The sequence below is a fragment of the Jaculus jaculus genome, chromosome 4, assembly GCF_020740685.1.
Source record: "Jaculus jaculus isolate mJacJac1 chromosome 4, mJacJac1.mat.Y.cur, whole genome shotgun sequence".
Taxonomy (NCBI): Eukaryota; Metazoa; Chordata; class Mammalia; order Rodentia; family Dipodidae; genus Jaculus; species Jaculus jaculus.
The window spans coordinates 100,644,103-100,657,412 of NC_059105.1; the positions used below are offsets into that span (position 1 = coordinate 100,644,103).

Sequence of the window (13,310 nt, forward strand, 5' to 3'; positions counted from 1 at the left end):
AATGGCACAAGTGTAGCAGAGGGAAGGCAACAAGGAAATACAAAGTCTGGCTTCCGTGGGAGTGAGGCAGCAGCACCAAGAAGCAGCAGATCAAAGATATTGCTGAAGTATGCTTTAGTGACATGTACATCTAGGTGGAAAGAAATAATTGAAACCAGTCTAATTTCTTCACATCAGTAATAACTGTTTGCATTTATTTTTTTCTCTCTGTTAACATATTTCAAATATTTTTATTTAGAACATAGGGTCTATAACAGCAGTCAACTTATTTTCTTAGTTTTCTGTTATTTTCTAACCTCTTAAGATATTACTTTACAATTAGTATATGCCCATATTATTCCATTAAGTGTTCCTGATAACACAATAATATGGACAAGGTAAGTTTTAATAAAATTAAGGTTATACTGGCTCAGGTTTTAGAAGTTCAAAGTTGAGAAGCTCTACCTGATGGCCTTATTGCTGACAAGATCTCATGATACTGCTGGGCAGCATATGAGGCTCTCTTCTTTCTCTTTCTCCCATGAGGATTCAATCATGGGACCTCATAATCACCTCATATAATTCTAATTGCCTCTCCAAAGCCTCACTTCTGAACACCATATCTGTTTAAACTTCATCTTTATGGAGCTGAATTTCAGCAGATTGAGCCATGGGTGACATACCCATACCATAGTGACACCCAAGATTAACTAAATCAATACATAAGTAAATGAAGTTTATGTGATAATGAGAATAGGGATTTTTAAAAAAACAATCAGTAAATAAAATAAATTTCATTTATGTTGTGATTTAAAAATATTAGAGAATTTGTAATTTGAAGTAGAATATAATTGAGAGCTTTTGAAGTTGTCTAACCTAGCTTTAGGGATGATTAAGGGTATGAATTTAGACAACTAAAATAACTTATCAAAGTTTTTCCATGATGCTTCTGGTCTCAGATTTATTCTGGTTACTGGTCAGATGCCTGTTGTCTAAATCCTGATGCTATTGGTTATAGTCTCCATGCTGTGTTTCTGGGTATTCAGTCCCTTCTCCCTTTCCTTTACTAACCCTGCACTACTCTGTCTGACTTTAGGTATCCCTGGTAATCTCAGCTCAGGCAGTCATAGAGAGGGCTCTGTGTGCCATTGGGGTTGTAGGTTAAAATGAGTCCATAGTGAAAGAAAAAAATATGGCTGTCATGTAAACAGTATTTGCTACAATTGACTACCTTCTAGTGCTCTAGGAAGGAAAGAAACCTCTAGTATGTGTCCTGGTCTCCTGGAGCAATAAGAAACATTTGTCTGTAGGTCTCACTAAGTGGCTTAGGCCTTCTGCATAAGACCTTCCTATCTCAGCTTCTGAGTATAAAGACTACAAGTGTGCCTGGCCAGAAACAAAACTTCTATTGCCTTTCCATAGAGACTTGTTAAAATATTTGGATATGAAGGGGTGGTGTCCTGGGTTATGGTTTTAGCTGGTTAACACATGAGAATTTGCAGATATTTACCTGGAAAGTCCTCTTGTCTCATTGGTTCTCATTAGTTTAATATCAGGCTGTTTCTTATTAAGAACTCTGGATCCTACAGGGTGAGCCAGGAGGGAGTTCTCATTCACAGGTGATACATTCAGCTAGGGGCGTTCTTAGGCAAAGCTTCTTAGATTTTCACTTTTGTTTTTGCTTTCTACTTCATTCAATCACCTGTCTCTGAGTGAATGATCCTTTGTAATAGGAGATAGATTTGTGACATATTTTTATTTCAGAAAATTTTAAGGCAAAAATTCCACTTTGTTCTTTTTCTTGAATCAATGAAGTCAGCCCAGTTGGCTCTGAACCCTATACTTTTTAATTTTTTTTTTCAGTTGTTCTAACCATTTTTATTTTAACTTAATATTTTTATAACTTTTACTTCAGAAGTGATATGTACATAATAACAACATACTACCAAAGACAATGTTATCAATAGTAGTATCCCCCATGCTTACCCTCATCTTTGATCTCAGGTCACCATAGCTGTCTAAGCCCTACTGTTTAACAAACTGTCTGGGTGGTGCATATTGGTCAGGTAGATACCATGTACTAATTTCTTAGTATGAAAAATTAAATTAGAATCATTTACATTATTCCTAAACCTTTTTTTGTGGTCGGAAGACAAGATTACTCTGTACACAAGACTGGTTTGGAACTTATTATGCTGCTCCAGTGGGATTTGAGGTCACAACATTCCTCCTGCCTTAACATCTCAAGTAATGGAATTACAGACATGAGTTGTCATGCCCAGGTCTTAATTTAATATAGTAAAATTGTACTTACTTTTCTGTTACTTTCCAAGTCATTTAATTCTTCAATTTTTATGTTGATAATATTCTTTCTAAATTTTCTTTTGGTTATTTGTAAAAACTTTCATTAATTAGATTTCATTTTACATTTTCAAAAGTAAAAGTGATTTCAGTGTTTTCTTTACAAACCATCTGAAATATAACAAAAGCAATCAGTAAGTATTGTATTTTATTAGCTTTCATATTTGTTAATAAGATTAGATTACTCTTTTGAGAATTAAAAAGAAAAAAAGAAAAAAAAAAAACACTTCTTCTTTCTAGATAAGAAACTCTGGTGGGCAGACCAAAACTTAGCTCAGCTGGGAACCTGTAGCAAAAGGGATGGAAGAAACCCCACCATCCTACGCAACAAGACGTCTGGGGTTGTTCACATGAAGGTGTACGATAAAGATGCACAGCAAGGCAAGTATCAATGAAATAAACCTATGCCATGCTATGACTTACAGTGTTCTGTTTTCATACTGTTTCCTCGGTTAAACAATAGAATGTATTCTAGTTTCTAATAAAAATGAAGACAAAAGCCTGCTTGATTCTGCAAAAGAAATATGTATAGCATTAAGTATATAATGAGCTTTCAAAACCTTAGCCAATTTTCTCTAGGGATTCCCTTTTAGTTCTCATGTAGAAATAAGAAAAAAATATCCCTTTAAAATGTATATGTCAATAGGCTCAGAAGCTGGAAAGACTATAGTTCTTCAAAGAGACTGTATTGACATTAGCATTTCAAGTCTGTAAGATGACATTGCTTGGCTGTCAACATTTTGCAGTTTGTTTTTGTTTGTCCAAATTGTGTGCAGTGAAAAATAAGGAGAAAACTTAACAGATGGTTTACATAGGTGAATTTGTTACTTTGTCCAACTGGCAGTTGGACTGCCATCGAGGAGCTCACACAGCTCACACCTACTTGTCCTGTCTATGTTTCTCCTGCATGATCCACAGACCTAGCAAGCCCTCCTCCTGAAAAATCCTTGCTCTGCATTCTATTTCAGGATTTTGTTCTCTGCTAGGCAAAGCTTTACATTCATATTCATTTCCTCTAAGAAGAATATTCAAGAAAAGATTAGGACACAAAAAAAAAAAAAAAAAAAAAAAATCATCTGAAGAAGAGGCGGGCAGAGGAGAGTAGAGGGAAGACCAGGAAATCAACAGACTCAGAAGATAAGTGGGAGCCATGAAACAGGCAGGATTTACTGGTGACATTAATTGTACTATACGCCTGTGTGAACAAGAAGAAACAGAGTGAACAGACGGGTTCTTGCTTATCCTGTACTCTGAATTTTCTCTAGAATCCTTACTCACTAGCTAGAGACAAAGGAAATCTATTTTTTTGTGAAAAAATTAAAAAAAAAAAGATTGGAGGCTCCTACATGATTACAGATCCATGTTATTATTAATAAGATACCCCACTTCCAGAACTCTTATATACATATCTACGTTCCTTCCTAGGCACTTAACATTCTTTTTTGGAATATATGTACTTTACATAGCTATGAGTTGAATATAAAGACTTTTCATTCTAGTAGATCATGAGCCAATATTCAGTTAACCCCAATACTCATACTTAGGTCTCTTCCACTTCTGCTGATCTACTTCTGCCCAACTACTTCCACTTCTCCCTCTTCTACTCTCATGTTTTCTTTCTCCTTTCTTTTGACACATTGGGTTTAGTTTTATTTAGAGTTGTTTGTCAATTATTTTCTCATTTATGGGGCACAATACCTGACAAGAAATAGCTTATGGAAGAAAAAGAGTTGAATTCAGCTTACAGTTCCCAAAAGAATGCATCATGATGGGGAAGGCATGGCAAGTTGGAGTACAAAGTCTATGTCACATGTCATGTCTGCAGGGAGGAAGGAGAGAGGGGGGAGGGTGGTGAGGGATGGATGGAAAGAGAGGAGGGGTCAAGTCATCACACAAAAAGTAGCTTATGGGGAGAAATATTTTATTTCAGGATTATGGTTTTGAGGGTAAATTGCATCATCAACAGGCTCATGCCTTCATACAAAATGAGCAGAGAAATAAAGGAGCCTAAGTGAGCTAGCACTAAAGATCCAGTGGGCTGGGCTAATCAACCCAAAGGTCCACCCCCAGCAAGACAACTCCTCCTGCAAGGCTTCATCTCCCAAAGGCTGTAACAGCTGTGAACTAAGCAGAAAGCTTAATTGCAAACATTTGAAACCTTGGTATAGGTCTTGTTAGGTAACCACAACTGCTGAGAATTCATGCCATGCCTAAAAGGTAGTATTCCACTTACCAGTCCTTCCCCCACTCTTACATTCTTGTTACAGCTCTTCTGCAATGTTACATGAGCCATGGATGTGGTGATCTAGATATCCCATCAAGGGCTCAGAATGCAGCACTCTTAGCATGCTTGACCAGTTGTGAATCTCTGCTATATCTGCCTCCCACTGCTAAAAGAAGCTTCTCTGATGAAAGCTGATAAGAACACTATCTATAGAAATAAATGTATACATTTCAACTGCTTTTCTCACTTGTTTTAGAAGGCTTCTAATCTGCCATTATACCAAGAAATTTCAATGTAGTTTTAGTGTACATTCCCTAGAGATCTAAGGATGTTTCCACATGTTAATTAACCAAGTATAGTTCATTTTTTGAGAACTATCTCTTCATTTCATCAGCCTTCTTATTGTTTAGAAGGTTTTTTGTAGTTTTACTTTTTTTGTATTTAGGTGAGGTGATGTTTTTGTAGTTCTGTGTAGCATATAAATTATTGCCTATAATAACAAAGAAGTATTTTCTGAACATTTCAGCAGAAAGTATTTTCTGTATTAAATGAAGAATTTAGGTTGGAAGTATAGCTCAATGCTGTTTACCTAGAAGATATGAAGCTTTGTGCTTGATTCCCAGCACAAGAAACATATAAGTAAGTCATGTGGACTACATTATATAATTAATAATAAAGTACTGGTAGTCAGTAAATTGAATGCAGAAGAATTTTTATGGATTTCCTATATAATATATTGGTTAAATATAAAAATTCAAAACATGACTATAAATATCAGCATGTAGTATAAACAAACTATATTTACAAGGTTTCTCATGAACTTAATTATAGAAAACAGCACACAGGGAAAAAGAGGAAGAAGAAAATAGGTAGAGGAAGGGTAAGAGAGAATGAATTCAAACAAAAAAAATTGACTTACTTTTTTCAAAATCTAAATAAGCATATGCTTTGAAATTACACATTAAGGTATCAATTTTTCTAGGCATAATTCAAGGGAAGTTGGAAAGATTTAAATTTTTATTTATTTATTTGAGAGAGAGGCAGAGATAGGAAGAGAGAAAGAATCAGAGAGAAAGAGAGAGAGAGAGAGAGAGAGAGAAAGAGAGAGAGAGAGAGAGAGAGAGAGAGAATGAGGGTACCACGGCCTCTATCTGCTGTAGAAAACTCCTGATACATGCATTACCTTGTGTCTCTGAATTATGAGGTTCCTGGAGAATCAAATCTGGGTCCTTTGGCTTTGCAGGCAAGTGCCTTAACCACTAAGCCATCTCTTTATCCTATGAGGACATATTTAGTAGTTTATCTTGACTGTGCTCTTCTTATCTAGGTAGTTTTTGTTTGAAAGAATGAATCTTGACGTGGAGCTGGGTGTCCTATACACTGTAAAAGTACCATCCAACTGAGAAGAACCTCTAGCACTTTGAAATCTGTGGCATGATACCACTGAATTTAAGAAGAAGTAAAGTACTAGTTTAACTAGTAGAAGCTGATAAAAGCATCTTTTTGAAAGACAATCTCTTAACAGAATTACTCTTGGTAGCTTATAAGTTTCATGAACATGAAATGTGAGCAATTTAGAAGTGTTTTAAGTGCTAAGATTAATTCCTCCTTGGATTTCAAAGTATAATTAGCTGTCTTATTTATCATTTTTGGCACAGATCATTGGCGAGTTGAGATTTCTTGTTAGTCAGATGGACTTTATATCTCCTCCTGTTATTTGGTGTATGAGATTTGGACATCAATATCACTGTAAGATATTAATCCAGAGTAGTAGTGCATAAACTATTACTTTAATAAGTCACTATGATAATTTATTATATAGGAAGCTAATTATTATAATAATTACATTTATTATCATTTATTATTTTCCCTCAATCTCACTGAGATTATTTGTTAAATACACATTTGCATGCACATTTTTTAACTTGTATGCATTTATTATCAGTAAATAAACATAATATTATAATTGTAGTAAAAATTAATCATTACAAAAATTGATTTTTCTACTTTTTTCCTATGCTTTTTAGTATCATCAAGGATGTATCATCTCATATTCTCTTATTTTTATTTTTTTATTTTTTGAGGTAGGGTATCACTCTAAACCTGGAATTCACTATGTGGACTCAAGGTGGCCTTGAATTAACAGTGATCCTCCTTCCTCTGCCTCCCGAGTGCTGGGATTAAAGGCATGTGTCTTCATGCCCATACAACCTATCATTTTTCTTACTTCATTTCTCTTATTTCTCCTCTCCATGTGGCATTCTCTCAAGCTTTATATTTAAACGTCACATTTCAGTCTCCTCCCAGGCTTTCAGTTCTTAATGGTAGTTAAAGTGACTCTGCAACCAGTGCAAATCTCTATAGATTTGAATTATGTAAATATATATCCACATACTTTCTATCAAATAAAATAGGTGTATGGTCAGTTTAGAATTATTGCATATGTACAAATGCAATTTTGTTCTTGTGAAAAACTTCGGAGATATGAGATAGTATCTTAATAAGTCATCTTACGATAAAGGAGAATGAATTAATTAATCTTCAACAGTTTACATAAAAGATAAATGCAATCACATTTTAAAGAGATTTTTATTTATTTATTTGAGACACAGAGAGAGAGAGAATGGGCGCAAACTCCAAATGTGTGTGCCACCATGTGTATCTGGCAAAGCTGGGTCCTTAGGCTTTGCAGACAAGCACCTCAACTGCTAAATCATCTCTCCAGCCCAAATGCAATCATTAAAAAGTTCAAGTTACTTAAGTTAGAGTCAGCATTAGATAAGGTGTGGCTATCGAAAATGAGCAGAGGATGTGCTAGATCTCCTGATAAACAAACAGACAAAAAAAAAATCTTTCAAATTGAATTTCAAAGTATAATGATGTACCTCAAAAATGACAAAGCTAGTGACAGGTTCTATTGAACAATTAAATACCATTAGACCCACCTGAATTTAGGAGAAGAGAAGTAATAAATGACATTGGTATTTGGACTGTTCCATGGAGCTCTAGTGATATATGTCTTCTATTGGGCTTTGTAATTCACCATGGATATACTGCAGATTGTATCAGAGAATAAACATCCTGTTAATGGCATCACATGTCCTACAGTAATAAAAGTGGGTTAGTTAATGAATGACAAACATGCTGTATAAGACTGTAAATCCATTTTACCAGGCTTAATTAGCACATTAGGCCTATTAAATTCAAAGAAATATCTTTATAGAAGGCCTACCTGTATTACCTGACAAATATTTGTCATTGCTACTATACAGAAATAAGGAGCAATGTTTCAATTAATTAGATAAGTCTTATGGGTATATATTAAATGTATTTTAGGAGATCTATGTTCCTTGGAATAAGGAAATTTATTTCTTCCTTTATAAAATAAATGTGTTTTTGCATATATACTTCTTTCTTTTAATGGTATAATATTTGAGTTAGTAATATAATTTAAGAGTTATGTAAATGATATATTTGGATATGACTGTAAAGGCAAAACCATATTTAAGAGGCAAAATTAAACATTTCCTTGTTTCTGATATTAAAATATTTCATAGACTTCTGTCCAATGTATATGATGGTACCTGCTTATAATTCTAGCCTTCAGAGGTTGAGGCAGTAAGGTAAGTTTTAGGTTATCCTAGCCTATATATTAAGTTAAAAAAACCAGCTGAATCTACCTAATAAGACCCCCAAAAAATGAAACCCTACAAACAAACAAACAAAAAAAAAGCCAATGGACATATTCAAACAAACCAATTTTTTCTCCTTTTCCATATGACTTTATTTCTCTGTTTACTTGTTTTGAAGAACAAAATTCAATGATAATCTTTTTGATTTTTTTTTTTTAATTTTGGTTTTCCAAGGTAGGGTCTCACTCTAGCTCAGGCTGACCTGTAATTCACTATGTAGTCTCAGAGTAGCCTTGAACTCTTGGCAATCCTCCTACCTCTGCTTCCCACATGCTGGGATTAAAGGCCTGTGCCACCATGCCTGGCTTTTTAGAATTTTTTGAGAGACTATGATATCGTTATAGCCAGTGTGAAACAGTTGCATTTAAAAATTAATAGCGGGCTGGAGAGATGGCTTAGCGGTTAAGCGCTTGCCTGTGAAGCCTAAGGACCCCGGTTCGAGGCTCGGTTCCCCAGGTCCCACGTTAGCCAGTTGCACAAGGGGGCGCATGCGTCTGGAGTTCGTTTGCAGTGGCTGGAAGCCCTGGCGCGCCCATTCTCTCTCTCTCCCTCTATCTGTCTTTCTCTCTGTGTCTGTCGCTCTCAAATAAATAAATAAAAAATGAACAAAAAAAAAATTAATAGCATCCCCCCCAAAAAAGGATAAACCAGGTGTGGTGGTACAGGCCTTTAATCCCAGCACTCCAGGAGGTACAGGTAGGAGGATGAGTGAGTTTGAGGTCATCCTGAGACCACATAGTGAATTCCTGTTCAACTGGGCTAGAGTGAGACCCTACCTTGAAAAAACATAACAACAACAACAACAAAAATTAACAGCATCAGTATTTCTTCACAGTGATATTAAGAAAACTCACTTTTTCTTTACAAAATTTATTTTGTTTTACTTCTGTGCAGGCAGCAATTCTTGCCAGCTAAATAATGGTGGATGCTCTCAGCTCTGTTTACCCACATCAGACACTGCAAGGACTTGCATGTGCACCGTGGGCTATTACCTCCAGAAGAACCGCATGTCATGCAGAGGTACATGTTCAGAGAAATCCTTAGTCTGCTACATTCACTGGACCCTTCATCATGTATCATGCAGATATTAAGCTACTAAATGTAGTTTAAATTAAGATAACAATATAATCTTGTTATTAAGGTTACTTAGTTGTATGTATGTCATCATTTAGAATACTGGACTTATTTGAAATATCACTGTTCTTTTTGGTAAGACTTCCTTTTTTAATTTAAATTAGCTTACAGTTTTAGGTATCAGTATAGCATTTTCAAACACAGTTAATGCAATTGGTTCTTCTCCCCCATCTTTCCTATCATCCTATCCCCTTGGTTGCCTCCCCATTTCTGCTTGTGTGTCATGTATATCTTTCTGCATTTCCCGGAATCCCTTCCTCATCATTTCCCCCTCTTAGTTTCCTCTGTACATTTTTAATTTTATCCACCTTTGCCCCATTTTACATATATGAATATAAAAATAACAATCTAGGATCTGCATATAATAGAGAATATGCCATTTGGGCCTTTCTGGGTTTGGTTCACCTCACTTTTCTTTCCAGATCTATACATTTTCCCGCAAATTTAACATTTTGATTTTCTTTATTGCCAAGTAAGATCCTGTTGTACATATGTACCGCATTTTAAACTAATGTAGTAAAAATCCAATGACTTCTATATTTGACTTGAAGAAGTGAAAGCTATAGTACAAAATAGTTGTTGATTAGCTGGGAGTATTGCAGTTTGAATTAAGTTGTATGTATTTTCTTTCAATTACCTTTTAGACACATCAGAGAGAATTGAGTCCTCAATTTTGAAGGAAAGAAGTACTTCTGGGAAAGAAATAAGGAGATGGTCCCTTCCATTTCTCATTTTATAGTCTACTTCTGTACAAAAAAGTTTGATTCTAGATCTTGTATAGCCAGTGATGAGAGCTCATCTTTTTTTTTCCTTAAAGAATGCTCCAATAAGCGCAAGGGACAGGGTCCAGGGGTAAAGTGTTAGCAGTGAACACATAAGGACCTGAGTTTGGATCCCTCTTATCCCTATAGAAATGCCAGTCTACTTTATTGTTAAAAGGATTTTTACTAGTTTTTTTTTAAATATTACTTTATTTTTATTATTTATGTGAGACTGAAAGTGTGTGTGAGTATGTGGGGAAGACATGCAAGGGCCTCCTGGCACTGCAAATGAACTCCAGATGCATGCACTACTTTGTGCATTGGCTTTATGTGGGTAATGGGGAATCAAATCCAGGATGCCAGATTTTTCCAGAAAGCATCTTTAAAGTGCTGAAGCATCTCTCCAGTCCGCATACAGTACCTCAGAGAAGAGACTATTCTCCTTGATTGTGAAGCCTGGCCTTTGCCTAGAAATGCTATCCCTCATTGCTTACTCAGTAGTCTTCCCATACCTGTGGCGTCGCCACCAATGCAGACTTACAAGTTCACCTGGTCTGGCCCCAGGATACTGTCTAGTCACCTTCCCTGAAGCTATACAGAAGTTCCATATGCACATTCATGCTTCAGTTCCTTAAATCTTCTACTTTTCTACTACTTAAGTAGGATAGTATACAATCAAGATAGCAATCTTGAAATAGTTGAGAAATGCATTAATATGTTTACATTGCTGAAAAATCACACTAATGAAATACTTTTATGTTAGATATTCATTGTGAGCTTTGTTTCTCCAATTTAGGTATAGAATCTTTTCTTATGTACTCTGTTCATGAAGGAATCCGAGGAATACCTCTTGAACCAAGTGACAAAACAGATGCTTTGATGCCCATATCAGGAGCTTCATTTGCTGTGGGGATAGACTTCCATGCAGGTTAGTCACTTTTCATTCGCAATTTATTCATAATGTTCTCCTGATTTATTAACATAACAGGAATATTACTTTCTGTCTGTACCTTGATACTCATGATAAACAATAAGAAAGGAAATTAAAAATGCATGTTCAAGTCATTCACAAATAGTCCTAATTATTTTTTGTTTGTAAAAGAATAAAATAAAATTTTCATAAATTTAGTGTATGAATTCCAAGTGTATGGATATACCATAATAGCTACTGGGTTGTTTTACTTTTATTTCTAGCTGCTTGTAAATACAAACATATATAAAAGAAAGCATCCTAATAGATAACATATCATATTGAACATATTTTTTAATATTTTTTGTTAATTTTTATTTACTTGAGAGTGACAGACAAGAAAGAGAAAAAAGAGAGGAGAGTAGAGGTGCCAGGGCTTCCAGCCACTGCAAACTAACTCCAGATGTGTGCACCCCCTTGTGCATCTGGCTAATGTGGGTCCTGGGGAATCGAGCCTTGAACCAGTGTCCTTAGGCTTCACAGGCATGTGCTTAACCACTAAGCCATCTCTCTCCAGCCCTCATATTGAGCATAATTTTTAAAATGTGTTTAACATTTTAGTACAATGCCAAATGAAATATAAATAATGTAAAAATTATAAATGATAAGCCATTTAAGATAAAAATATATTTACTACAAAAATGCTTAATACATCATTTTGAAGCCAGTTACCTTAACTTCTTATATTTTAGCAATGAATGAAAGAAGGAAAATTAGGGCTGGGGATATTTCTCAGCACTTAATGGCATGTGCTTTCAAAGCCTGTCATCCTAGCTCTGATTCCCCACTACTCACATAAAACCAGATGCACAAGGTGGTCCATAAGTCTGGAGATTGTAAGGAGGAGGCCCTGATGTACCCATACTTTCAGCCATTTTTTTTTGCAAGTAAAAATATTAATTAAATAAAAAGTTAAAAGGAAATAAGGCAAATCAGATACTAACATTTTCTTGAGCCTGATTTAAACTAATGATTTGGAATTAATTATAGAACTGTTGAATTTATTGAAATAAATATGAAGTGTGTGTTATCTCATAATGTTATCTTAAACTTAGAGAGCAAGAAAAAGTAGGAAAGAGAGAGAATGGACATGCCAGGGAATCTAGCCATTGCATAAAAACTTGAGACACATTTCTTGTGCATCTGGTTTTATATGAGTACTCGGGAATCAAACTCAGGTCTTTAGGCTTTGCAGGCAAATGCAGTAACTGCTGATCTCTCTCTCCAGTCCCCCCTTTTAATTTTTTAATTGATAGATTCCATAATTATAGACAATAAACCATGATAATTTCCTTGTTTTATAATTAAAACAAAGTGTTCTTATACTATGAAAAAAAATTACTAATCAGCATATGGTCTTATAATAAACTTACTTTCCTTCCCAGCACTGATACATTTACTCATATACTAACAAAATTTTTGGCTATAAAGTAATCCATTATGGATTCTGAGGTGCCTTTTATTAAATTATATTTTACATAATATTTGGCTTCACATAAAAGCAAATTGTATGTGTGTGTTTTATGTGTGTGTGTGCAAATTTATATGTGTATGCAAATTTATGTGTGTATGCACGTGTGTGTATATGCAGATAGAGGTCAGATGTCAATGTCAAGTGCCTTTCTCAATTGCTCTTCACCTTACTTTTCCAGACGTTGTTTCTCACTGAACTCATAGCTCACCGATTTGAATAGGCTAGCAAGCCAGCTTTACTGAGTTCAGAAGACAAAATGACTGTCATGTTTCACTTAATTATAGGTTCTTCACCTATATTAGTTCCCTCTTCAAATAATCTATTTATTCTTCCATTACTGACACCCCAGGAACCCAATAACTACTGACAGTAACTGTGTTCCATTTGCTCACATCTATGGGCAGCCAGGGCACTCAGTGAGCAAGCACAGGACTAGTTAGCTCTGCCTGTATGCCTGATTTCATTTCTCTAAGCTGACATTTCAAGGATATTTAATGACATAGAGCCACTGCTAATAAATATATATACATATACAAAATATACATGATGTGATAGTGTGTGTGTGTGTGTGTGTGTGTGTGTGTAGCTTTTTAAGTAAAGGCATGTCTGTCCTTAATTCTACCCAAACAGCTCCCACTGAGATAGCATGGAAGAGGACCTGTTTCTTAAGTATTATTATCATCACAGCATATTCACATTTTTATTACCATAATTT

The 13,310-nt window shown here is 35.2% G+C and overlaps 1 protein-coding gene across 2 annotated transcripts in view; it reads left to right on the top strand.

The window, feature by feature from the left end:
- The window catches only part of Lrp1b (LDL receptor related protein 1B), a 2,087,209-nt gene that overhangs the window by 1,466,836 nt on the left and 607,063 nt on the right, over window positions 1-13,310 (top strand). For both annotated transcript variants that reach the window (XM_045147485.1, XM_045147484.1), the window contains 3 exons: window positions 2,581-2,721; window positions 9,151-9,276; window positions 10,948-11,079. In XM_045147485.1, the coding sequence (XP_045003420.1) occupies window positions 2,581-2,721; window positions 9,151-9,276; window positions 10,948-11,079 (399 nt within the window). The remainder of the gene's footprint in view (window positions 1-2,580; window positions 2,722-9,150; window positions 9,277-10,947; window positions 11,080-13,310) is intronic.